Source organism: Plecotus auritus (assembly GCF_963455305.1).
Source record: "Plecotus auritus genome assembly, chromosome: 9".
NCBI classification, from domain to species: Eukaryota; Metazoa; Chordata; class Mammalia; order Chiroptera; family Vespertilionidae; genus Plecotus; species Plecotus auritus.
In genome coordinates, this window is record NC_137783.1 from 124,037,939 (window position 1) to 124,062,480 (window position 24,542).

The 24,542-nt window shown below is 50.0% G+C and overlaps 1 protein-coding gene across 1 annotated transcript in view; it reads left to right on the forward strand.

Annotated features, from left to right (window-relative positions):
* The window catches only part of OTOG (otogelin), a gene marked incomplete at its 5' end in the record, with an annotated part of 74,238 nt that overhangs the window by 23,944 nt on the left and 25,752 nt on the right, over positions 1-24,542 (forward strand). Inside the window, 10 exons of the mRNA XM_080688425.1 lie at positions 921-1,074; positions 8,909-9,016; positions 10,236-10,374; positions 12,218-12,352; positions 12,652-12,798; positions 13,096-13,215; positions 14,946-15,062; positions 15,627-15,783; positions 18,824-18,850; positions 21,272-21,439. Coding sequence (XP_080544551.1) covers positions 921-1,074; positions 8,909-9,016; positions 10,236-10,374; positions 12,218-12,352; positions 12,652-12,798; positions 13,096-13,215; positions 14,946-15,062; positions 15,627-15,783; positions 18,824-18,850; positions 21,272-21,439 — 1,272 coding nt within the window. The remainder of the gene's footprint in view (positions 1-920; positions 1,075-8,908; positions 9,017-10,235; positions 10,375-12,217; positions 12,353-12,651; positions 12,799-13,095; positions 13,216-14,945; positions 15,063-15,626; positions 15,784-18,823; positions 18,851-21,271; positions 21,440-24,542) is intronic.

The following is a 24,542-nucleotide window of genomic DNA, read 5'->3' on the forward strand; positions in this document are numbered from 1 at the left end:
AGAGTCAGGCAGCCTGGGTTCCGATCCTGCCCAGCACTCGCTGGCTGTGCCGTCCGGGGTAACTCACTTCACCTCTCTGAGCCTTGGTTAACTTTTTTGTAAGTAACCTAGACTTCCGCATTCTCCCCATGTTCCGTGTATATTCCTGAAAGTGTTTTCCTTTTATCACTTCTGGCTTTGGATTACTGCCTCTTCGGGACTTTTATCTCCTGTGGCTATTCCTTTCTCTCTGCTCCATCCCAGGCTGGGCATGAAACTCAGCTCCCTTTTATTGATTTTCCTGAAGATCACTCACACAAGTGTGAGTGTGCACAGCCAGCTTGACAGAAGGCCTGGCGAGAGAGAGAGAGAGAGAGAGAGAGAGAGTGGGTTTATGCCATAGAAATACGGGGAATGGGAACTAACTTCCTGTTGCTAAAAGTCCTCTGGCCCCTCCGCCACACTGCATGGCTTCCCTATTTTTAGCTCCTCTCCTCGTCCCTCTGGGGCACTTCCTCTCTATCATGCCTTTTGCAAGCAGAAGTGTTTCTCTCCATTGTATGGGGACGTGGGGGTAAGAATACCTCACAGAGCTGTTACAGGATTAAATAAGAGAACACATGTGAAGTCGGGGAGCAGTGCCTGGTGGGGAGGACATGTTCGGTAGCTGGGGCTGGTAGCCGAGGAGGTTGTCCTGCTGTGGGACACCACACATCCCTCCTCTCCACGTGGGATGTGCACATGGGAACCCAAGGAACGTCCAGAAGCAACCAGGGCACCAAAAAGCATCGGGGCCCATCTCTCCCTGCATCTCCCAGATGCTGGGTCCCCTCATCTCCCAGGCCAACCCTGCCTCCCAGGACCCACCCCCAGGCCCGGGTGTTCCAAGCATCTTGCTGAGTGCCCATGCTCCTTCCAGCACTCACCCTCTCCTCTTTCAGCTGCTGCCTGCCCAGCGGGCCAGGTCTTCGTGAACTGCAGTGACCTGCACACCGACCCCGAGCTGAGCAGAGAGAGGACGTGCGAGCAGCAGCTGCTGAACCTGAGCGTGCCAGCACGGGGCCCCTGCCTCTCAGGCTGCGCCTGTCCCCAAGGGTAGGTATCTATGTTGCCATGGTCTCCCACTCTGCGACCATGAGGTGGAATGAGGGTCAGGGAAACCTCACACAGCCTTGCAGGCAGACACTAGCCCAGGGCTGGCCTGTGACAACATAATGGCCAGTGAGGAGTCTGAGAGAGGGCAGGAGTGTGTGGGTGGAGTGTACCTGTCCCTGCTTATTACCAACAGGCAACCTTGGATAAGGAAGGGGGCTGGCCTCTCTGAGGCTCAGTTTTACATCTGTGAAATGGGAATAATAGTAATACCAGGTGGTTGTGAGGATTAAACAAGCAGCAGGTTGTTGTGAGGATTAAACAAGGTACTGAAGTTGAAGCGCTGTGTGGGGTGTGGCAGGCTCTAGAGGTCCAATGGGTCGAAGGCCGTGAGAGAGTAAACCCTGTTTCAGCTCCCAACCTCTTTCCCTGAACAGAGGTCTGAACAGAGCCCTCTGGTGACAGTCTGGTGCCCCTATAATCCTCGCAAAAGCAAGGCCCACCCAGTGTCCCTCAGGTGGCATTAAAGCTGTGAGATCCATACGAGGTGGGTTTTGGGGGTTGCCCGTGGGTGCTCTGTACACAGGTGGCTGCAGGGGCCCTGTACCCAGCTCTGCCAGTTCTTATTCCTGATGCTGGCCTTGCTTCAGGTCTGGGCTGAGAAGAAAGATGGTGCCATGACTTGGCATTGCAGGGCTGTGTCCTTCAGCCTGTGCAGAGGTCAGTGGTCAGGTGGGAGTCATGGGCCAGGCCTGGCAGCCAAGAGAAGTGAGGGGGTGGGGAGGTCAAGACTTCTAGGGCGGGAAAGGGAAGAGGTGGTCATTTGGAGCTTTACTGGTTATGAAACATTTTGATATTACCATCCCATTCAATCTCAGAGCATCCCTCAAAGAAAGGAAGGAAGGATCATTATTCCCATTTTGCAGATGAAGAAACTGAGGCCAGGGGCAGGATGGAGGGAAATGGTCTGCCATGGGAGCCAGGACTCAAAGCCCACGGTGCTTACTCTAAAGCCTGCCCATTGGTTAGAGCGCTGACTCCATGAGGCCCAAGGCCTGGTCCCCTACACAGAGGTCACAATGTGGGTGATGAGCCTGCCCCTTCCTAGGCAAGGGCATCCACAAGAAGCCTCATGAGGTCTCAAGAACCTGCACAGGATCCTAGGCCAACTGCCACCTGCTGTCACTCGGGCCCCAGAGGAGCTTGCGAAGGGTGTCTGCCACTGAAGGCCTCTGTGGCACTGTCCTGGTGTGCCCGGTCAGGGAGAGCCAGGGCCTCTGGGGTCAGGAGCAGAGGGTCAGTCACTGCCCAGCACGGTGGCAAGGCCACAGAGGGAAGGTGGAACTGGGAGGGGTGGACTGGAATGGAGACTTGGCTCGGTTCTGCCAGTGACTCATCACGTGACCTCTCTCAACAGATCCTCATCTGTAAAATGAGGGTTGAGGGCTCCCTCCTGGGGGAGACTGGGGAATGGAGGATTCAGCGAGACCCCTCTCGTGAAGGGGCTTTGGGGTTCTCTAGGGATGTATGTGCTCCTCAAATATTAATGTGCTCACGAATCTCCACCAGAGACTGCATTTCCAACCAGCTCCCCGGAGACACTGTGCTGCAGGTCTGGGGACCTCGCTTTGAGCAGCAAAGGTCTAATGCCCTGGCCAACACTCGGGACTCATTTAACCCAGAAGAGCTCAGAAGCCAGAGTGGGTTCCCTTTTCAATCCCAGGCTCCAAAGGAGAGGAGAGGATGGGCTGGGTGGCCTTGGACAAGTTACCTGGCCACTCGGGCATCAGTTTTCTTGTCTGTAAGGCCCAGCTGGCTGCTGGCAGGACCCGCCTGAGCGGGCAGTACCCAAATCCTCCTGCCCTGCTCCAGGCCTTTCACAGGCCAATCCAGGTCCCAGCGCTGTGCCAAGAACACCACAGTTGGAGGGCTTCATGTTTGTCGTTAGCTATGTGACATCATGTGATTTTTCTGAGCCTGGGTTGGCTCCTCTGTGAATTGAGGGTAATAGCACCCCCTGTGCAGGGTCCCCGTGAGATTTAAGTGAGACGGAGGCTGCAGGGAGCCGGCACTGCTCTGCGGTGCTCCATGAAGACGCGTCCTCTTCCCCTGTTCAGTGTTCAACCCCATCACCTCCGGGGTATTTGCCCTAGTGGCTCATGTACCGTATCAAATGCCCGTGAGGAGCTCACACACCTCCCACAGGGGCTTCTCAAAGGGGAATTATTACAATCTCAACTTGTAAAGAAAGGGCAGGCATTTCCTAGCCTCATGGAGCGCCCTCCTGGGATTTGGGATAAGGTTCCCAGTGATGCCCAAGTACCGTCCTAACTATCCCTGTTGGGAACCTTCTGGGCCCCTTGGCCCCATGCCTCTCTCCATAGTGTTTCTAAGAACCTCTGGATGCTGTGTATTGCTGCAAAGGACGTGGCCACTGCAGGGGCCACGGAGGCCGGCTGTGGCTCTCCAAGGGGCCTGGGCCACTCAGCAGTCCAGAACAGTGGTGATGTACTATCTCACCACCTCCTGGGTGAGTTCGCCCCTGAACCTCAGTTTCCTCATCTTTTAGTGGCACAGAGTAGGACTCAATGTGAGCAGACAGCGTTGTATTCTTTCATTTGGATCCCATGCCCTTGCAGTTGTCCCCCGAGGGGGCCTTGAAACAAGAGGGTCCTTTAACAGCTAAGGAAAGGGCGCTCCACACATTGAGGGCACCTTGAGGACAGAGGCCAAACTCCAAGTCTTTTCTTACTCCTCTCTGTGGTGGGCATCAAGCCAGTGCTCAGGGATGTGGGCAGGCCTGCAGAGGGCAGGAGGGAGCAGTGGGTGGTGGGTGGCAGGGAAGACCTCTGAGGAAGCGTCTAGAGCCCGGGCCTGGGGCTGAAGGTGGAAGGCAATGAGCCAGCCCACTGCTGGTGTCTGATGCAATTACGGGGAAAGGAGGGGCAAGAAAACAATATTACTGTGTCCATACCCAGCACTAGGCAGTGTGCCCAGGTCTATAATTAAATTCTCATAATGACCTTGAGAGGAAGGTGTCATTATTTTCGTTTTACACATAAATATACAGAGGCTTAGAAAGGTGGCTTCAAGGAAAACGTAATGGATTAAGCACAAGCCTTTTCCCCTGCTTCCTCCCACAATAGCAATGAAATGCTGGTAATGGGGAGTAAATAAAGTATAAATCCCCAGCGACAAGGAGAACAGCAGTGGGGTGACAGTGGCACAAGATGGGTCAATCGTTTTTGAAGGAGGAATGAGCTGCGTGTGTGGAAACTGACCTTGAGAGCAGAGGTTGGCAGCTGATGCCTGGGCACCCAGGACAGCAACCTACTTCCTGTCGACAACGTTAGGACAGGAGGCTCCAGGAATCCCAGAAGGTGGGGTGGCGGCAGGGAGACAGGCAGATGAGTTGCAAGTAGTGTCAGGAGCAGTTAAACCACTGGCCACCTTCCCATCCCTGCGGGTCCTGAGACTGCCCTATGCCACCCAGCAGGAGAGAGGTAGTAAGAGTTTCTAGAGAAACCAAATCTGAGGCTTTGATCTTAGGGGGACAAGGAGGGATGAGAGATGGAGTGAAAACTGGGAGATTGAAGGAAAACCTACTGGGTCCCCGCCCTCTTCCCCAGCCTGCTTCCCAGGTCCGTGGCATCAAAGCTTTAGCCTCCCAGGCCAGAGATGAAAGAGAATTCTTCTCTATACCATTGGCTGGGGCAAAAGAAAACAAACTCACAAAAGAAACTGGCCTTTGGGGGATTCCCCAAGAAAATGGTGGGTCCCCCTTAAATATGGAGGTTCCAGTCAGCCTTTGGTGCCTCACTGTTGTTTTTTTCTTTTAATTTTTAAAAACTTACGCATAATTTATATGTAATAAAAATGCACAGATTCTAAGTATACAGCTGTGCTAAGCTTTGACAAATCTATATCCTCTTGTAACCCACACCCCTCTCAAACTATAGACACTCCTGTCACTTTAAAAAAATTCCCTCATGTCCTATGCCTTTCCAGGTGGTTCCTCCCACCCCGTTCGCCATGGTCTTCATTTCAGCGTAGATGGACTCTGGCTGTTCTAGGTGTTCATGACGTGAAATCATACAGCATGACACCTGTCTTCCTTTCCTTGGCATATGTTTTCGAGGTTGATCCACATGGCAACACTTTCCAGTCGTTTGTTTCTTTTCATTGCTCAGCAGTATTCCATTGTATGAATACACAGTAATTCATTTATCCACTCCATGTTGATGGCTGTTTGGGTTGTTTCCAGTTTGGGGCTATTTTGAATAAGGCTGCTCTGTCTTTCTCTTGGATGAACAGGTTAGCATGGAATTGGGCCCTAGGGTAGCTTTATTGTGTAATTCGATGAGAAACTTCCAAATAATTTTCCGAGGCACTGGGACAATCGTACACTCTCACTGCAGGAGAGTGCTGGCCGCAGCACCTTCTCACTAGCACTTGGTGTTTTCTGACTTTTTATTTTTTGTTATTTCAGTGAGAACATAGTCATCGCTCAACACAGTCTTCATTTGTATTTCCCTAGTGACTAACGACGAGTCCTTTTTCATGTGGTTTTTGTACATCTCCCTTTGCAAAGTGTCCATTCAAGTCTTTTGCCCATTTTTCATTTGGTCAATTTTTAAAATTGAGTTGTAGACGTTCTTTATATATTCTGGACTGAAGCCCTTTGTCCAACATAGGTATTGCAAATATTTCCTTCCAGTCTGTGGTTTGCCTGTTTATTTACGTAATGTGTTTCATATGTCTGAAGACTTCTAATGAGCAGAATTTTTAAATTTTGGTGATGCCTAATTTGTCATTTCTTTCTCTAGGATTAGTGCTGTCTGTGTCCTAAGAAATCTCTGCCAACTCCAAGGTTGCAAAGATATTCTCCTATGTTTCCTTCTAGGAGCTTTACAATATTAGCTTTTACATCTGGGTCTGTAAGCTATCTAAAATTATTATATTTTGTATATGTTGCAAAATGGAGTCAAGTTTTATTTTACTTTTTCTCTGATGGATATCTAGTGGTCCTAGCCTCATTTAAAAAAAAAAATAAGACTTTCCTCTCCTTATTGAACTGTTTTGGCACCTTTGAAAAAAAATCAATGGACACTAGAAACGTGGGTCTATTTCAGGACTCCCTGTTTGGTCTCATTGATCTATTTTTCTATCTTTAGGCCAATATCACACTGCCTTGATTTCTAAAGCTTTATAGGAAGTCTTAAAATCAGAAAGTGATAGTGCTCCAACATTGTTGCTTTTCAAAGTCTTTTTGGCCCTGCTAGGTCTTTGCATTTCCATGTAAATTTAGGATCAGCTTGTTAATTTCTACCAAAGAGCCTCTGGGATTTTGTTAAATCTGTAGATCAATTTGGGGAGAACTGGCACCATCACACTCGTGAGTCTTCCAGTGCACAAACATGGTGTTATCATTTCATCTATGGAGTCTTTTTTTTATCTCTCTCAGCCATGCTTCTGTTTTCACATAAAGGTTTTTGCACATTTGTTACTGAATTTATTCATAAGCATTTGTTGTTTTTGTTGTGCATTGCATCTAAATTGTCAACTTTATTGGCTTGACATTGTATAAATATTGCCTTATTTTCCTTTTAATATCTGTAGAGTATGCAGTGCTGTCTCCTCTTTGTTCCTGATATTGGTGTTTGAAGATTTTATTTATTTATTAGAGGCCCGGTGCATGGATTTGTGCACCAGTAGAGTCCCTCAGCCTAGCCTGTGGGGATCGGGCTGAAACTGGCTCTCTGACATCCCTCGAGGGGTCCCAGATTGTGAGAGAGCGGTTCTCGGGTGACACACCCCGGAATCGGACTCCCTCCTCTCTGGTTCCAGGTGTGTCACCCAAGAACCACAGCTGCCAAGTCACTGCTGCTTAGCAGCTCCTGCGTTGAGCATCTGCCCCCTGGTGGTCAGTGCTCATCATAGCTACCAGTCGGCTAGTCGAAAGATAAACCGGTTGCTTAGGCTTTTATATATATAGATTTGTTTTTTTACTATCCAGTCTAACCAGAGCATTGCCAATTTTATTGATCTTGTCCAAGAACCAACTTCTGGTTTTATTGATTTTCTGTTTTCTATTTTAATTCTGCTCTTATTTTTATTATTTTCTTCTTACTACTTACTTTGAATTTAATTTGGGTTTATTTTCTAATTTAGACATTTTATTGCAATTCCTTCTTATTTTCTAATATAAGTATTTAAAGCTAAAAATTTCCCTGTAAGCACTGCTTTAGCTGCACTCTACTAATTGTGATACAATGTGTTTTTATTTTTGGGGTAATATTTCATAATTTTCTCTTTGATTCGTGGTTTATTTAGAAATGCTACTAAATTTTGGAATATTTGGAGGTTTCCTTATATCTGTTCGTTCCTGGTTTCTAATTTAATTTCATGGTGGTTAGAAAATATTCTTTGTATGATTTCAAGTCTGTGAAATGTTTTTATGGTATAGAATATAGTTATCTTGGTGAGCTTTCCATGTGTGCTGGAAAACAATGTGCATTCTGCTATTATTGGATAGAGAGTTCTTTAATTATCAATTAAGTAGAGAGCATTGTTAGACTTGTTCAAATCGTTTATATCTCTGATGATTTCTTTTTCTATCATCAATGGAGTATTGGAATCTCCAACTAAAATTATGGATTTGTTTCTTTCACCTGTTAGTTCTGTGAGTTTTTCTTCTGGTTTTTGTTTGTTTGTTTTTTGGGCTTTGTTACTTAGTGCATGCCATTGAGGATTGTTATGGTCTCTTGATAAATTGACTCTTTTATTGTCATGAAGTAGCCCTCTTTATTACTGTTAATGCTACTTGTCTTGAAGTCTATGTTGTCTGATGTTAAGATGGCCATTCCATCTTTCTTACGACTGGACTTCGCATGGTATTTCCCCACCACTTACTTTTACCTTATCTGTGCCTTTATATTTCAATTGTGTCTTTTGTAAACAGAATATAATTGGGTCTTGCTTTTTTAGCTGATGTTGCAGTTTCTCCCTTTTTATTGGAGGATTTATGCATTTGTATTTAATGTAATTTGACTAGATTCAATATTACCATCTAGTTATTATTTCTTTGTTCTATTTTTTTATTATTCTGCCTTCTTTTAGGTTAAATATTTTCCAGTATTCTATTTTATCTCCTTTATTAATTTTAAACTATATATCTTGGCATTTTTGCAGTATTTCTAGAGATTATATGTATCTTTCATTTACCAATTTACCACAAATTAATATTTTTCCACTCTATGTAGAATATTTTGCAACAATGTACTTTCATTTATTTCCCTCTCATTCTTATTATTGTCATACATTTACTTTCATATGTTATAAACCCCACAATTCATTGACATGAATCTTGTTCTCAATGCTCTTATCTCTTAAAAAAATTAAGAAATAATTTTTTATGTTTACCAATGTATTTTCCATTTTTTCAAGCTTCTCATTCCTTCATGTGGAGCTGCGTTTCCATCTTCCTGAAAAACTCCACTTAACATTTCTTTTAGTGCAGGTCTACTGGTTGCTCCATGAGCAACGTTGTCTGTTTATTAGTCCACAGCTGGTGCTGAGGGGCAACTGGTATCTAGCCTGGTTGGGGGATGTGGCTGGTAGGTTAGCCTTGTTTCCTGACGAATGGCAGAGCTGGGCCAACTCTGTGTCGGGTTTTTCCAGTTACCACTGGGCAGGAAGGTAGTGGGTACATGGCCAATCTCTTCTAGGGTAAATGCTGAGAGCCACCCCAGGATATCCACATGGTTACGGGGTCCACCCCAGATGGCAGAAATGGGAAGGGTGCTCTCCTGACCACCTGCTTGCTGTGTCCCTACAGCCTCCTCAGACACGGGGATGCATGTTTTCTGCCAGAGGAGTGCCCATGCACTTGGAAGGGGAAGGAGTATTTCCCGGGGGACCAGGTCATGTCTCCCTGCCATACCTGGTAAGTGAGGGCCCCATCCAGACTCTAGCTTTTACTGGGGGTGTGGTGGGGGTAGATATGGGATGCGGGATCATGAGCACAATCTAGCATTCCCCTTCCATACTCATGTTGTAGGGGTTTTGCCTCCATATACAAGTGTATGCATAGAAAGAATTTTAGGGGGTGTTTTTGTGAGTATTTACATGAATGTGATTTGTTCAGACATGTATATAAATGTATACACGTGTATTTATAAACATGATGATGTGTTTGCATATTTATATAAATGCATAAGTGTGGGCAGAAATCCAAAATGCATAGAGTTTATATATGAATGTGTATGTAAGTGCATGTATATGAACAGGTGGGCATTCATAAACTTGAATATGTTAGTGAATATATACAATTATGGATTTGTGTATGTTTATATATGTGTGAGCATATGCATGTTCACAATCAATGAGGCCTCTCAACAGGCTGGGCAGCTTCTACTGCGGCCACCTCTGCCAGGTGCCTCAGAGGTTCCAGCCTGGGCTTTCCAGGGCTCCGAGAGGCCTGGTGCTCCTCCAGCATTCGATGTATCTGCAGGATGGAGGCAGCCCTGCTGTGCCCCAGGGGGCCAGGGGACAGCTCAGGGGCCCCTAAGCCCTGGCTTCTGCCACTCTCTGGCCAATGACCAAAGCATATCAGCTAGAGCAGTGGGGCTAAGATGGGGAGGGGAAGGAGACAGGACCAGGATGCCTCAGCTCATTCCAATGGAGCCTCCCACCCAGTGGAACCCATGTCCTATCCTAGTCCCACATCACTTTCCAGTGACTGTCCAAAGGGATCAGGCTGGGTACAAGACCCTGGGTAAAGAGGCTTTGGGTCAGGCTGGGGGCACTGACCCCTGGCCTGGTGTTTCAGAGATGATTATGTTCTATACGAGCCCTTCCCAGCCCCTCAGCTCTCCTGAACTCTGTCTCTTGTAGGTTGAGGAGCGTCTCCTAGACTCAGGTTTCCTCTCACCCTAATGAGTGTGTGCACATGTGAGTGTGCACAAACTGTGTGCTCCAAGGATGGTGTCTCCTACATAAAGGGACCCACAATCCCACCCTCCAGGCTTCTGTGGGAGGCTGATGATATTTGTTGATCCCTGGCCCAGGGGCACACAGTGAGAGCTCAGTAGGCAATGTCTCTGTCAAGGATATTCAGGGGGGTGGGGGTACCCTGACAGCTGGTCCGGGTGCATGTGTTTCAGCGTGTGCCAGCAAGGCTCCTTCCAGTGTGCCCTCCATCCCTGTGCTGCCACCTGCACGGCCTATGGCGACCGGCATTACCGCACGTTTGACGGGCTCCCATTTGACTTCGTGGGCACATGCAAGGTGCACCTGGTCAAGGTGAGCTCCTGGATGCGTCTGCCCGGCTGGCTCCATGAGGACCCAGGGTAGCTGAGGCTGCAGACCTGTCAGGGCCTGGTGATGCTCTGGACTCCAGTGTGACACTAATTGGGTGGTGGTGTGGGGGAGGCTCTAAGCCCTGGGGTGCAGATATCCAGAGGCAGAAAGAAATGTCGAGGAGCAAGCCAGAGGCTGGACAGAGCTCACCAGTCATAAAATGCTCCACTGCCTGTTCACCCACCATTATAACCTTGTCCCATTGGGTCCCCATGTTCTTCTGTCTATAGTAAGAGCTAGTGCTTTTTGAGCTTTTGTTATATGCACGGTGGTCTACTGAGCACTGTTTGTGGATTATTTTACTTCATTCTGACAGCAGCCCTACAAGGTAGTTATTGACTCCCCACGTTATACTAGTAGATGTAGCAACTGGGGCTTCGAAAGGTTAGGTCTGTTGCCCAAGGTCACACTGCCAGGCAGTGGCAGAGCTAGGTCAGGTTTGAACTAAGAAGTCTGACTGGAGAATTGGTGCTTAAGGAGTCACATGGAGGAAGAGGAATGGCAATGGGGTGGGGCATAGTAGAAGCAGGATCCCCTCCAGCAGGAGGAAAGGGTACCAGCAGGGTAGGTGGGAGGGTGCCAGAGACACACCAGGGGACCTTGGCTTTGCTAAGGGCCAGTCTATTTCATTATCTGTATATATAGAAGAGTAATATGCAAATCGACCAAATGGAGGAACAACCAGAACGACCGCTCAACCAGTCACTATGAGGCGCACTGACCACCTCTTGGTCCCTCCCCCTGGCCAACAGGCTCCGATCCCCGATGGCTAACAGGGAACCGGGGGAAGGGTGGCGGTGGGGGGCAGGGCTGGCTGCTGGCAGCCGGGGAAGATGGCCCTGATCACAGGCCAGGCCTAGGGGCCATACCCGCACACAAATTTTGTGTGCCGGGCCTCTAGTATAATAATAATAAACCTTTTATGGAATAAGTCATATCTATGGAGCACATAATTTCAAAGCTCCACAGATCCCATTTTATTTTTTAAATTTCAAATCTAATATTTGCCCTTCACTAACATTTAAAATAATATAATAGCACATATTAAAAACAAATATTCTTCCTCATATATTTTTGGTTCTCATTCCCTGTTCCTAACAGGTATGAATCCTGCAAGATCAGTTTTAATCACACACACATGCACATACACACAGTTTGTTTCATTTATATGGATAAATTTCTACAATTTGCTTTTTTTCCACTTAACAGTATACCTTGAACATTATCTCATTAGTCAGTGCATACTTTTTTCTTTCTTCTTCCTGTTGAATTCTGCAGGGAATTCTGCTCTAGTTTGTTTTATTATTCCCTCATTGATGGATATTTAGGCTGTTGCCAATATTTAAATGCACAATGAGTACTTTTGTGAAAGTATCTCTAGACTTTTAGAAGTGAAATTGCTATAAGAAGTATGTACATGTATTGCTTAATGTCTATAAATTGCCCTCCAGAAAGGCTTACACTGCCACCTACCATTATCACTATATGTGAGACAGTGTCCCTTCCCCTACACGCCTGTCATCCTATTATTCATTCATTCATTCATCCATTCATTCACCCATCAGATATTTTTTGGAGAGTTATTACATGCTAAACACTGCACTAGGTGCCCTCCAAAAGGAAACTGAGCTTCAGAAAACTGAAGTAGGTTGCCCAAAGTCACACAGCTAATGAGAAGTAGAAGTGAGTTGAAAACCACTTCAGAGTTCGTGTCCCTCTACCCCTGTGCCTCTCAGCAGACCTCTTCTCTCACTGGTTTCACTAAACTAATTTGTTTTCTCCTCAGAGCACATCAAATTTCAGCTTCTCTGTGATTGTAGAAAATGTAAACTGCTACAGCTCTGGCATCATCTGCAGGAAATTTATTTCCATCAATGTTGGGAACTCACTCATCATCTTTGATGACGACTCAGGAAATCCCGTAAGGCCCGGTGCAGGTGAAGGTGGTAGGGACACTTGACAAGTTAACAGGGGCTGAGGGCAGAAGAGGGCTAAGGACTAGTTTCTTTACCACAGCAATTTCTCTGGGAGCCCTGGAATCAGCAGCTCAGATTGAATACCTTGGCCAGGGTCAGGAACACAGAGGTCAATGTCAAGGTGTGAGGGAGGTGTAGCAGTTGGTGAGGTCCAGGGGCTGGGCAGTGACTTGTAGCCAGGCCCAGCTGCCCCAGATGTTGGGGGACACTTTGGCCTCAGGAATGACCATCTCTGTCGCCTTAGAGTCCTGAGAGCTTCCTGGACGAGAAGCAAGAGGTCCACACGTGGCGAGCAGGGTTTTTCACGCTGGTGCATTTCCCACGGGAGCAAATCACCCTCTTATGGGACCAGAGGACCACAGTGCACATCCAGGCTGGGCCACAGTGGCAGGTAGTCATATGACTAGTCACCCTCAAGGAGCCATCTGCTCCTGCCTGGGGCTGAGCCGAGCCACTGGGTGTCCATGGGTGAGCTGTACCCTCATGGGGAAGCCAGCAGCATCATGCCTTCTGTCCTGTCCTCCCCACCCCTTCTCCTCTGACCCTTCTCCTACCCCTCTTCATCCTGGGACCCCAGTAGTTGCTTCTGGGTTCATGACAGACTCCTGGCCTTGTGGCAACCCCCTGCCCATGGCTCACCCCTAGTGAGCCTGCAACTGACATGGTGTCCTCGCTTCTCTTCTTTCAGGGCCAGCTGGCGGGGCTCTGTGGGAACTTTGACTTAAAAACCATCAATGAGATGAGGACCCCGGAGAACTTAGAGTTAACTAACCCCCAGGAATTTGGCAGCAGCTGGGCTGCAGTTGAGGTAAAGCCTCCCTGAGCTGGGCCCTGGCCTGCACGTGAGTACCTGGCCCAGGTCAAGCAAAAGGGACACTGGTGTGAGGTTGCTCTCCAGCTGTTCTCTCAGCCTCTGAGCTGCATCCCCAGCCCAGACTATCCTAGGGCCCAAGGACACCTACCATCCCATCTCATAAATCCGTGCACACCTGCCCTGGACCAGGCTCCGGGGCGGGGGGAGGGGGGCCGGGGGGTGGTGAGAGGGGGACTGGGAAGGAGACAGTCTCTGTCCTAGGAGAGATGACCACCTAGCAGGAAGGCGAGGCTTGTTGAAGCATCACCATCTTACCCACTTCTGTGCCTCCCGTGCCTGGCACTAGGTCTGGCACAGAGGAGAAGCCAGGAGAGACCCATGTGGGTTGAGGCAATTGGAGAAGGCTTCCCGAAGGTGATGGAATTAGTGTGGTTATTAAAGAACAGGACAAATTTGGAAGGCCGCATATATCAGAGAGAAGACCTCTGAAAAGGGAGAACAGTATTAGCAGAGGCAGAAATGAGGAGGGTGTCCCAGAGGCTTGGGAAATGTCTGACTGAGGCTGCCAGGCTGTGAGCACGGAACCTGGGTTCTTGTCTTGGATCATCAGTGACGTGGGTAACCTTAAGTCCCATCTTCCCTGGTCCTCTGTGAAGGGGTTGTGCCAGGAGAGGTATGGCCAATAGAGTTCACCTCATATGACAACTCTGATCCGCGAGAAGAGGCTGCCGGGGATGCTACATGGAGAGATGCCTGAGACTTGTGTCAGGCTCAGTTGGAAACTGATTAGTTATGTCTGCCATGGGGCAGCAGTGGAGGGTGGGGATGAGTGTTACATAGTCGCCTTTCCTGGACTGAGTAGTTTTGGGTCCTTAATTCTCTGTTGGGGAGCGGACGGAGATGAGCCTCTGTGGACTGGGGTCAGGAGAGCTGGTAGTCAAGGCCTGGAGCTCTATGTAATCCTAAGGCGGGACAAGGCTGCTCTCGCAGCCTCAGAAAGCTGTGCTCTGCCCCATTCGCATTCTGGAGAAGCTGAGTGGTTGACTAACCTTTACTGCCCCCCCCCGTTCCACCCACCCCACTGCGATTTCTCTCCTGCTACTCCCCTTGGCCATTTCCCGGGGAGGCTGTAGTGGAAATGTAGGCCTGAGGGAGGAGGGTCAGCTGACATCAGGAAATCGTGTTATCTATAGCTGTGCAGCAACAGTCCCGCGGGCTAAACGGCAGTCAGCCATCCACACGTATGATCTGTTTCTGTGGGTCAGGAGTCAGGGCATGGCTGCCTGGTCCTCTGCCTTAGGTACCACAGGCTGCAGGCAAGCTGTCCGCTTCGGCTGCGCTTTCATTCGGAGGGTGGGGTGGGAGGATCTGCTTCCTCGCCCACTCACGTGGCAGTCGATAGCATTCAGTTCTTTGCAACCGTGGAACGGAGAGCTTCAATTTTTTGCTGGTTGTTGTCTGGAGAGACTCCAGCAAGATGGGCTCTACACATAATGCAACAGAGTCATGCAGTCACTGGCACATAACCACATGCATCCATCACCTTTGTGGTCTTCTGTTTAAAGCGAGTTCTAGGCCCCTCCCACTCTCATGGGGAGGGGATTATAAAAGCACATGAACCCCAGGAGGTGGGATCAGGGGGTCACTCTAAGAGTCTGTCTGACCACATCTGGCAACAGGCGTTTAGGGGGTAGGGAGGTGAACAGCCCTGCCTTTGCCCTCAGTGCCCAGACACCCTCGATGCCCGGGACACGTGTGTCCTGAATCCTCTCCGAGAACCGTTTGCCAAGAAGGAGTGCAGCATCCTGCTCAGCGAGGTGTTTGAGACCTGCCACCCTGTGGTGAGTGGGCCCCAGCCAAGGCCACTCCTGACCCCACCCTTCTCGGGATCCCTCCTGCTCTCGGACCCCAACCCCCATCATGCCTTGGGAGAGACACCTCAGGTCTAGAGGGGAGACACATCACTGCCGTTCCCCTGCCTCCAGCTTGGATGAAATAGTCTGTCCTGTTTCCCCAGACAACCCAGGACAGACAGACAGACAGACAGACAGCTGTGCCCTTTTGAGCCTATCTCCACCTGGCTCTTCCCTGGGCAGGAAGTTCCCCGGACAGAGACCCCACAGCCTCCTGCTGTGGCTGGGGCTCAGCTCTGCTCCGCAGCCTCCAGGCCTCCAAGGTAGCTGTCTCTGGCCCGGGCTGGCACTTCATACCCATGTCTGCTCCTCAGCCACACCTCCAGCCCCGGGATCCAATGGCTTAGGCCCTGACCCTGCACGGCAGCTCACGCCATCCTGTGGTCCCTTCGTGTTTCTGCTGCTCCCTGGGGCTGATTGGCATCAGCTGAGAAGCTTCCGGGCAAACATTCAGGGTCTGTCCTCTGACCTCTGACTTCTGACCTCCTCTAGGTTGACGTCACTTGGTTTTACTCAAACTGCCTGACGGACACATGTGGGTGTAGCCGGGGCGGTGACTGTGAGTGCTTCTGTGCCAGCGTGTCCGCCTATGCCCACCAGTGCTGCCAGCATGGGGTGGCCATCGACTGGCGGACCCCACGTCTCTGCCGTGAGTGTCCAATCACCTGAGGGGGAGAGTGGGGCCCTCTGTGGGCAGGCCTTGGGGGGACCATCACTCTGTCTAGCATTCAGTAAGTACTTATTCTGTGCCAGGCACCAACTGCTCTGTGTGTAGCATTCATTGTCTAGAGGCCCGATGCATGAAATTCATGCAAAGGGCTCAGCCCTTGCAGCCCCGGCTTCGTCCAGAAGGTCGTCAGAAGGTCGTTTGGCTGTCCGGTCTAATTAGCATATTACGCTTATATTATTATAGATTCTTTACCAACTCCCCTATGAAGAGGACTGTTTATTCCTGTTTTAGAGTTGAAGAAACAGGTTAGAGAGAGAGAGGGAGAGGGAGAGATTAAATAAGATGCTCAAGTTCACACAGGTTAGTAATGGAGCCTGGCTGAAAACCTGTGCTCTTAACCACTTTGCTAGAGGAGTCAGGAGTCCTGGATTCCAGACTCAGAGCTGCCATTTGTGAGCTGTGTGACCTCAAGCCCCCAACCTCCCTGGGGCTCAGTGTTCTCATCTGAAAAGGAATAGACTTGTCCCACCAGGTTTATTGTGAGGGCCAAATGGGATAGTGAATGTAAAAGCCCTCTGACAGCTGAGACCTGCTGTCAGAGGCAGCCCAAGACATCAGTATACCTAGGGCCTCGTGGTCTGCAAACACTTTTGGTTGCACACTCTTATCAAGTAAAAATATTTTGAACACACACACATATGCATACACAGGTACACATACATGTGTATATTATTAGCATAAATGAATATCACAAAATAGATAAAAAAGTATATATTTAAAAATGAAACAAAATATGTAGAAATTTAAATTATTGATTATTTATTACTAGTAGCCCTGCACACGAATCCATGCACCAGTAACTCGCCAGTAGCTTGCCGCTGCACTCCAGTAGCTCTCCGCCAGCTGCCCCACTCTCCTTTAGCTCCCTCCGCCCCCTTTTCCCCCGCCCCCCCCCCCCCATAGCTCACTGCCCCACCCTCCTGCTGATCGGTGATCCGGTAGTTACGCTTCACAGAGTAACGACTATTTGCATATTACATCTTTATTATTATTTATTATTTCTTTCTGCATAACAGTGATCTTCCTGGTGCAAGCACGCCTCGCTTTGCGATGCTATGGTTATTACATAGGCCTTGGGGCTGAATTCTCTGGGTTCAGACTCAAGCTCCATCGAGCAGGGTGACCTGGCACATTGCTTGCACTGAGTTGTAATCGAAGGTTAGGAGAACTGTGCCTACCTTGAAGGGTGCTGTGAGATTTAGATGAGGTAGCACATGTAAAGTGCTCGGCACAATGCTCTAGTTATTGCTGTCATATGTCATGGCGACGTGGGTGCTGGCATGTCCTGAGCCCTGGGGCTCCAGGCAGGATGACCTCAGGAAGAAGGGGGAGCAGAAGCAGTCTTTGGCTTCCCTTTTCTCTGCCTGTTTTCCCTCTCCTGAGACCCTTCCACCACCAATGCCCTGGGTCCTCCTGCCATCTGCTGCTCCCTCTCCTTCTCTGATACAAATCCTCTGGAAAGGAGAAGGGGACCCACATTGAACAAGGATCTGCTGTGCGCCAGGCCCTGTGCCTTCTGTGCATTAACTTGCTAATACTCAGGTCCAGGGCTAGGGCGAGGCAAGCGAGGCACTCTGTGGGGCACAACATAAGTCATATATTGGCACTACATTTTAAAAATCAAAACGAATGTAAAAATAACTTTGATGAACAAAATATCAACATTTTAAGGAACGACAGGATTAGTATTATTGATTTTTCCTTTGCCTCGGGCTCCAGTATCACTCGGCAAGGTGCTGTCACTCATCCTATCTTTATTTTTAAATTTTGATATTTTATTCATCATGGGTATTTTGCATTAATTTTGAAATTTAAAAAATATTGATGAACATATATATAAATTGATTACAGAGATTTTTGATGCCTCCTTAAATTTTGCACCGAGGTGAGCCCTTGCCTTAGCCTAGTCCAGCATCACAAGTCTATGGGGCCGATGCTAGCTGTGGTCCCATCTGAGAGAGGAGGGCACTAAGGGACAGAGAGGTTGTGTAACTTGACCCAGTGTGCACAGCTGACCAGTGAGAGAGATGGCGTTAACCCAGGCCTGACTTTAGAGAGCCGGCTCTTGACAATCCTGGGTGACCTGCCATGAACCTAGTACACACCTGAAACCAGACACTCAGAGATCTTCTAATTTTCTAGTTCAGTTTTCTGATCCACAGGTGAGGAGAGGCAGGTACTTGCCCATAGCAATACAGCAGATCAATCTTCTGACCCCTGCAAAGCAGTAGTGTTGATTAGGGGGTTTGGGCTGTGGGGTGGAGTTGGTGGCTCTCTTCAGATCACACCTATGAATGGAGAAGCCCCTACTCACATATCCCAGGTCTACCCAACTGGCTCCTCATAGCCTTGCTTCTGGATTTAGGTGCCCTTTTCAAGGTCCCCAGCTTACCCCAACCCACTGACTGTGGCTGAGGAGCCAGGAGAAAAGGCTGTGTTGCTAGACTGGGCCACTAGAGGGCGCGCTGAGCACACGCTTAGAGGAGCTTGTGAAGCCTGGTGGAAACTGCACTCCGGGATCTTGGATCTTGGACTCACCTGGTCCCTTTCCATCCAAGGTTCTTGACAGACTGACTTCTATCTTGTGCTTGCTTTCCTCTGCGACCTTCTGCAACATTTCTGATTGGAACTCCCACCCCTTGATTCTAATCTTGCCCTTTGGGGCCATACAAAACATACCCTTCTTTCCAACATTCATTCATTCATTCATTCATTCATTCTTTTGATAAACGCTCTGGGCCTCCTCTGGGCTGGCTTTGAGCTTTGTGTGGGGGCACAGAGAGGAGCCATTGTATTTCCTACAGCTCAAGACATCTGAACATAATGCCCATGCCTGAATCTTGGAGTTCGGGAGGCAGGCCAGGTCCGCCCCTTGGGGAAGGAGGAAGAGCTGGGATGCTGGGGCCTTGGCTCTGCCATCTGTTCCAGCTTCCTAAGAAGGCTGTTCTCTCTCTTTCAGCATACGACTGTGACTTCTTTAACAAAGGTAAGGCTGTCCTCCCCAAGTGGAACCTTGGGGCCGGGGCACTGCCAGCCCTGACCTGATGCCACAGCAGCAGCCATCCTGGCCCTGGAAGAGCTGTGACATGAGGCAGGGAGGGACTCTGTAACGCAAGAGAGCCCGGGCAGTGCAGGGCCCAGGGATGCCCCAGAACTCTGTACCCAGTAGCTTATATGGAACCCAGGCCAGGCCAGCTTCCTGGGGATTATGCTCATTAGGGCAGCTTCACTAAGAAGTAAAAACCAGTGGGCCACCCCACGACCCTCATAATCTAGCTCATCAGGCCCATGGGACATTGTCTGGGGTTTACTGAAGTTTTAAGTTGGCAACGGCAAATGCAAACTGCTCTCCCCAAGGATGGCCTGGCTCAGCCCATCAGATTGGTCATCAAATTTAGCCATGGTCGTAGGGTCCCAGAATATGCTCCCTCCCCTGCATTAACCAGAGTGAAAACACAGGTCATAACTAGAGTGAAGACCCCAGGGAGGCGTTAGAGCCAATTAGTCAATTTAATCACTGGAGTCAGTGGGCAGTGGGAGAAGGGTTGCCCAGGAGTAGTTTCTGGCTTTGATCTCTGTCCAGCTGGGCCAAAGTCAGACCTTGGCAGAGTTAGATGCTCAGCAGGTCCCTGGTGTCATTTACCTTTGACCTCCAATGCACACCCCTCCCCCACTCGTCCTTTCCAGGCACCATCCTTCCAGGAGCAGGCCTTTGTGGGTATAGGCCCAAGGCTCTGTCCTCTTGTCCAGTTCCCTGCATTCTCAGATTTTGGGTTGAAAAACATCTCCCTGGAAAGAGTACAGCCAGGAGAAATGATAGGGGACCAATCAGAGACAAAGATACCAGTTAGGGGGTCTGAATGATGAGGGCTGGGCCAGGGTACAGTGCAGTCCCATTTATGTGTCAGCGCCTCGGGGCTCCTGATGGATGGGAGAACTGTGGTCTCTAGGACAGGCGGTGTCTGTTTGACATCAGGCAAGACATTTCAGCAAGACAGCTCTGAGCAGAGTTCCTCCTTTCTGTGGCATTTTGGGCAGCAGTAACTGGCAAAGGACAGGCTGTTTCTAGCATCCTCCACCTACCCACCCACCCACCCGTCCATTCCTCGCTCTGCTTTTCTCCCACACTTTCTCTGGTCCAGGCCCTTGCCGGGTGCTGGGGAGTCGATGGTCAACGAGAGCTGTCACAGGGGGGCTCTGGCTGAGCTGGCCCACGCTGGCTCTCTAGAGCCAACTGTGTGTCCCCAACTCCTCATTCAGTTGGTAGTTAGAAATTGACCACTGGTAGGAGTGTTTACAGCGTGGAAATCAGCAAACACTACAAATTGGGGTTTGTTTTTGAGGGCTGATTATTAACCATGTACAGGCACAGCGCTGCCTGTCTCCCATCTAGGAGAGGAGACGCACCGGGACCCCCGACTGAGATCCCTCATAAGAGCTGCGATAGCTGTGTCGTGCTCCAAGGGCTGCGGGGGCCCAGCGGGAGGGGTGATGTTTGTGTGTGGCAGGAGGGATGCAGGGAGAGCTTCACCATGGAGGTGACATTTAAGCTGGGCCCCAGAGATCGAGGAGGCGTTTGCCAGGCACAGAATGGGAGGACTACCCTGAGGGGCCGGGAGGGGGCAGCATGAGTGGAGACACGAGGCAGGACACAGCAGGCTCTTTCAAGGAACAACAAGAGAAGTTTAGTGTGGCAGGGGCAAAGGAGTGGGGAGGTGGGGACAGGCAGGGGCTGGGCATGAAAGGCCCCCGAATTCAAGCTGGGCTCTTGGATTCTCTCCTGAGGGCAATGGGAGCTACTGATGAGTCCCAGCACGGAGCGTGTCAGGAAGGTGACTCGGGCACTTGGGGAGGAGGCACTGGAGGTGGGGAGCACATCCGAGGCAGGGAGGTCACTCACGAGGCTGTTACAGTCGCCGAGGAAGCCAGCCTATACTGACAATGCAGGAACCCACGAGACACAAAGTGGCACAGGCTTGGAATAAGGAAACGCTAGTGCTGAGCCCAAGCTCTCCTGGCCTTCATCCCTCAGGCCGGTGGGCAGAGACCAGGTCTGCTGTCTCCTCCCAATGGGGACCCTGAACAGAGCAGTGGCTGGCAGTGTAGAGTCTCAGGCAGGGGGACAGGCCCATGGAGAGTCTTTTGGGGGGTCCAGATGACCCCTGTGGGTGACCTTGTTCCCAGGCTTCCTGTGACATTACTCAGGCGCTATGCCGGTCCCTGTCAAGGATGACAGCCTCAAGTTCCTGTCCTTCCTTCTCATGGAAATCGAGGTCCCTAGAGCTTGGGGTGAGGGAAGTGACCAACAGTACCTCCTTGGCACCCTCCCTCAGGCCCACCTCTGGCAGGACGGGAGGTGGGCAAAGGCCCCAGGAGGCAGGCCTCGTGACTGGCCCTTTCTCTCCAGCACTAGGTAAGGGCCCCTACCAGCTGGCCAGCCAGGGGGCCAGTGGTGCCCGTGTGGCCATGAAGGCGGCAGGCGGTGCCGTAGTCCTAGTGAGCTCAGAGGATGTGGCCCCGGGGGACATCGTGAACTTCCTGCTGACGGCTGCCCTGGACAAGGCCAAGGCCCATGGTAAGGCCACCTCTGGGGGAGGCATTGCCAGAGGAGGGAAGGTGCTGAGGCTCTAACCTAAGCAAGTCCAACGCAAAGGCTAACACGGGCCAAATAAACAAGGCTTAAGTTGATGTGGGCCGCAAGAAAACAAAAGCTTCAATTTCATAGAAACGTAGCTTTATTTCGATAGAGACATGCTGAATACAAAGGGCTGAAATAAATGAGTAATCGTTAACATAAAATAATAGAACATTTTAATAAAAATTAATATTTTTTCTTGAACATTAACTTACCAGACACTGAATAACTGCACAAATTAGTAAGTGTAACGCAAATAAACCTATTTTTCTTGTTCTCTGAAAGCGAAATATTTCCTGTTGTGCACACCAAACAAGTCAGTACACAACTAATGATCTGGCAATCGGCTGCTAAAATATTCGCTGCTGGTATTAGTGGAGAGAAATGGTGCACCTGCGCGTAAGGCGTGTAAGGGAAATGAACACAACACGATTATAGCAATCAGTCATTAGAGAACATTGAGATTCGTTATTAATAATTATGTATAACAGGATATTGTAAAAATCAAGTTATGAAATTTTTATTAAAACGTTTCTTACATACCGTTATATTGGCTGGGCCGCAAAAATATTGGTTGTGGGCTGCATGCGGCCCCCAGGCAGGAGTTTGACATGCTTGCTCTAAACCAGTGGTCGGCAAACTGCAGCTCGCGAGCCACATGTGGCTCTTTGGCCCCTTGAGTGTGGCTCTTCCACAAAATACCATGGCCTGGGCGAGTCTATTTTGAAGAAGTGGCGTTAGAAGAAGTTTAAGTTTAAAAAATTTGGCTCTCAAAAGAAATTTCAATCGTTGTACTGTTGATATTTGGCTCTGTTGACTAATGAGTTTGCCGACCACTGCTCTAAACTATCAAGCGTAGCTGAAGACATGTGGGCTCCAGCAGGTGCCCCTTTCCCAACTGAGACAGGGTTCGACCTCAACCTCTTAGCTTCTTTGAAGAGACACCTCCCATCTTCTTCCTGGAAAAAAAAAAAAAAAGGAGGCCAAAGTCCAGAGACACCTTCGTATCTAGCCTTACACAAGGGCTGTGTTCCAGCAAACAGGTGGCAACACTGCTACTTCTCCCCTCCCCACTTCCTCCTTGCTCTCCCTTCTCTTCCCTGTCAAAATCCCTTTCTCCTTCTCCTCCCCTTCCTTCTCCTCTTTTTCTTTCTTCTCCTCCTCCTTCTCCTCCCCTTCCTTCTTCTCTTCTTCTTTCTTCTCCTCCTCCTTCTCCTCCCCTTCCTTCTCCTCCTCCTTTTTATCCTTCTCCTCCCCTTCCTTCTCCTCCTCCTTTTTATCCTTCTCCTCCCCTTCCTGCTCCTCTTCTTCTTTCTTCTTCTCCTCCTTCTCTTCCTCTTCCTCCTCCTCCTCCTTTTTATACTCCCCCCCCCCCCCCCCGCCTTCTCCTTCTTCTCCTCTTCTTCCTTCTCTTCCCCTCCCCCATTTTTGAGACTGGATAGACTTTAAATGTCTAGGGCAGTGGTCGGCAAACTGCGGCTCGCGAGCCACATGTGGCTCTTTGGCCCCTTGAGTGTGGCTCTTCCACAAAATACCACGTGCAGGCGCGCACGGACAGTGTGGTTGAAACTTGGCCCATGCGCAGAAGTCGGTTTTTGGCTCTCAAAAGAAATTTCAATCGTTGTACTGTTGATATTTGACTCTGTTGACTAATGAGTTTGCCGACCACTGGTCTAGGGGAACTGGCTGGATGGAACCTTGACCCCAGCAGGACCTCCTTCTGTGAATGGAGGGGCCGGCTCTTGACTTGCTCAGGTTATGCTCCTGAGTTCCAGGCAGGTGGGACACACACTGGAGCACACCTGGGACCCGCCTCCTGGGTCTCAGACCACCAGCAACCCGAGGGCTTAGCGTAAGGGGCATTGACCTCTCTCCAGAGTTCAGTAATGCTTGAGCAGTGGCAGACCCTGCCCGGGGGGAGCGACCCTGTGTGCTGGGCCCTGGGCCGCCAAGGCCTTGGTTCACCAGCTCCAGAAAGCCTTCTCTTCCGGGGCCATTTGTGTGTGTCCCCGGGTGTGGTCACTGTGACCAGGGTTTCTCCCGCAAATCCTGCTGACCCCGTCCAGTCAGTACCTTCCTAGTCCCAGAGATGGTCCATGCAGCCAGTCCGCTGGAAACTTGAACAGACAGAGTTCATCTCAGTCTAAGAGTTAAAGTTCGCAGATTCTCAGGGTCTGCCATTTATCTGGCTTTGAGGATCTACCCCTCCCCCCATTTCTTCCTCCTCCCTTCCCTCTCTCCCTCTCCTCTCTCCTTGTCCCTCCCTTTCACTGAGCCCTGATCCCATGCCAGGCACAGAGCTGGGCACTGGGAAATCAGGATGCAGGAGGCACCATCCCTGCCCACCAGAAGTCACAGTCCCCATGTCTCGGGGAGATAGACATGGTCAAGGGCAGCACGATGCCTGTGGGACACTCAGGAGGAGCCTGACTCAGTCTTCTGGAGTCAGGAGAGGCTTCTTAGAATGAGCAGTGGGAGAAGTCAGCCAAGCTCAGGAGGTGGGCCTTTATGCTGAGGGCGGTGGGGAGCCAGGGAGGGGCTCTCGGAGGGGAGGGACACCCAGGCTCCAGCCCTGCTCCACGCCCAGCCAGAGTTCCCAGCTATGGGTAACGTTCATGGTGGTGTGAGTAGGAGGTGTCAGAGGAACCATGTCACTGCACCAGAGGGCCTGGGAGTGAGGAGCCAGCACTGGGCCATAGGAGGGCCAGGAGTACTGCCCCAAAAAGGATACTTCCTCCCAGACATTGCTGACCCCCAGGTCTGTGTGGCCCAGTGTGAAGAAGGGTGTCTCACAACCTTCCGGATGTGATAGGCCATCTCTTAGTGGGAATTTTCTGTTCTCCACTCAATCTTTTAGTCTAGTAAGGTCTGCACTAGAGGAAGTATTGATTTTCCAGTGGTTTTACGGGCATATTAAGAACACCAGAGCAGCCTGGCCTTAGAGAGCATCGCTGTGGGGAGGAAGAAGTTGGGTCCAGAGTCCAGCCTCCATCTCAGTCAGACCTAGGTTTTGTGGGCAGCCAGGGGCAGGGTGCAGACCCAG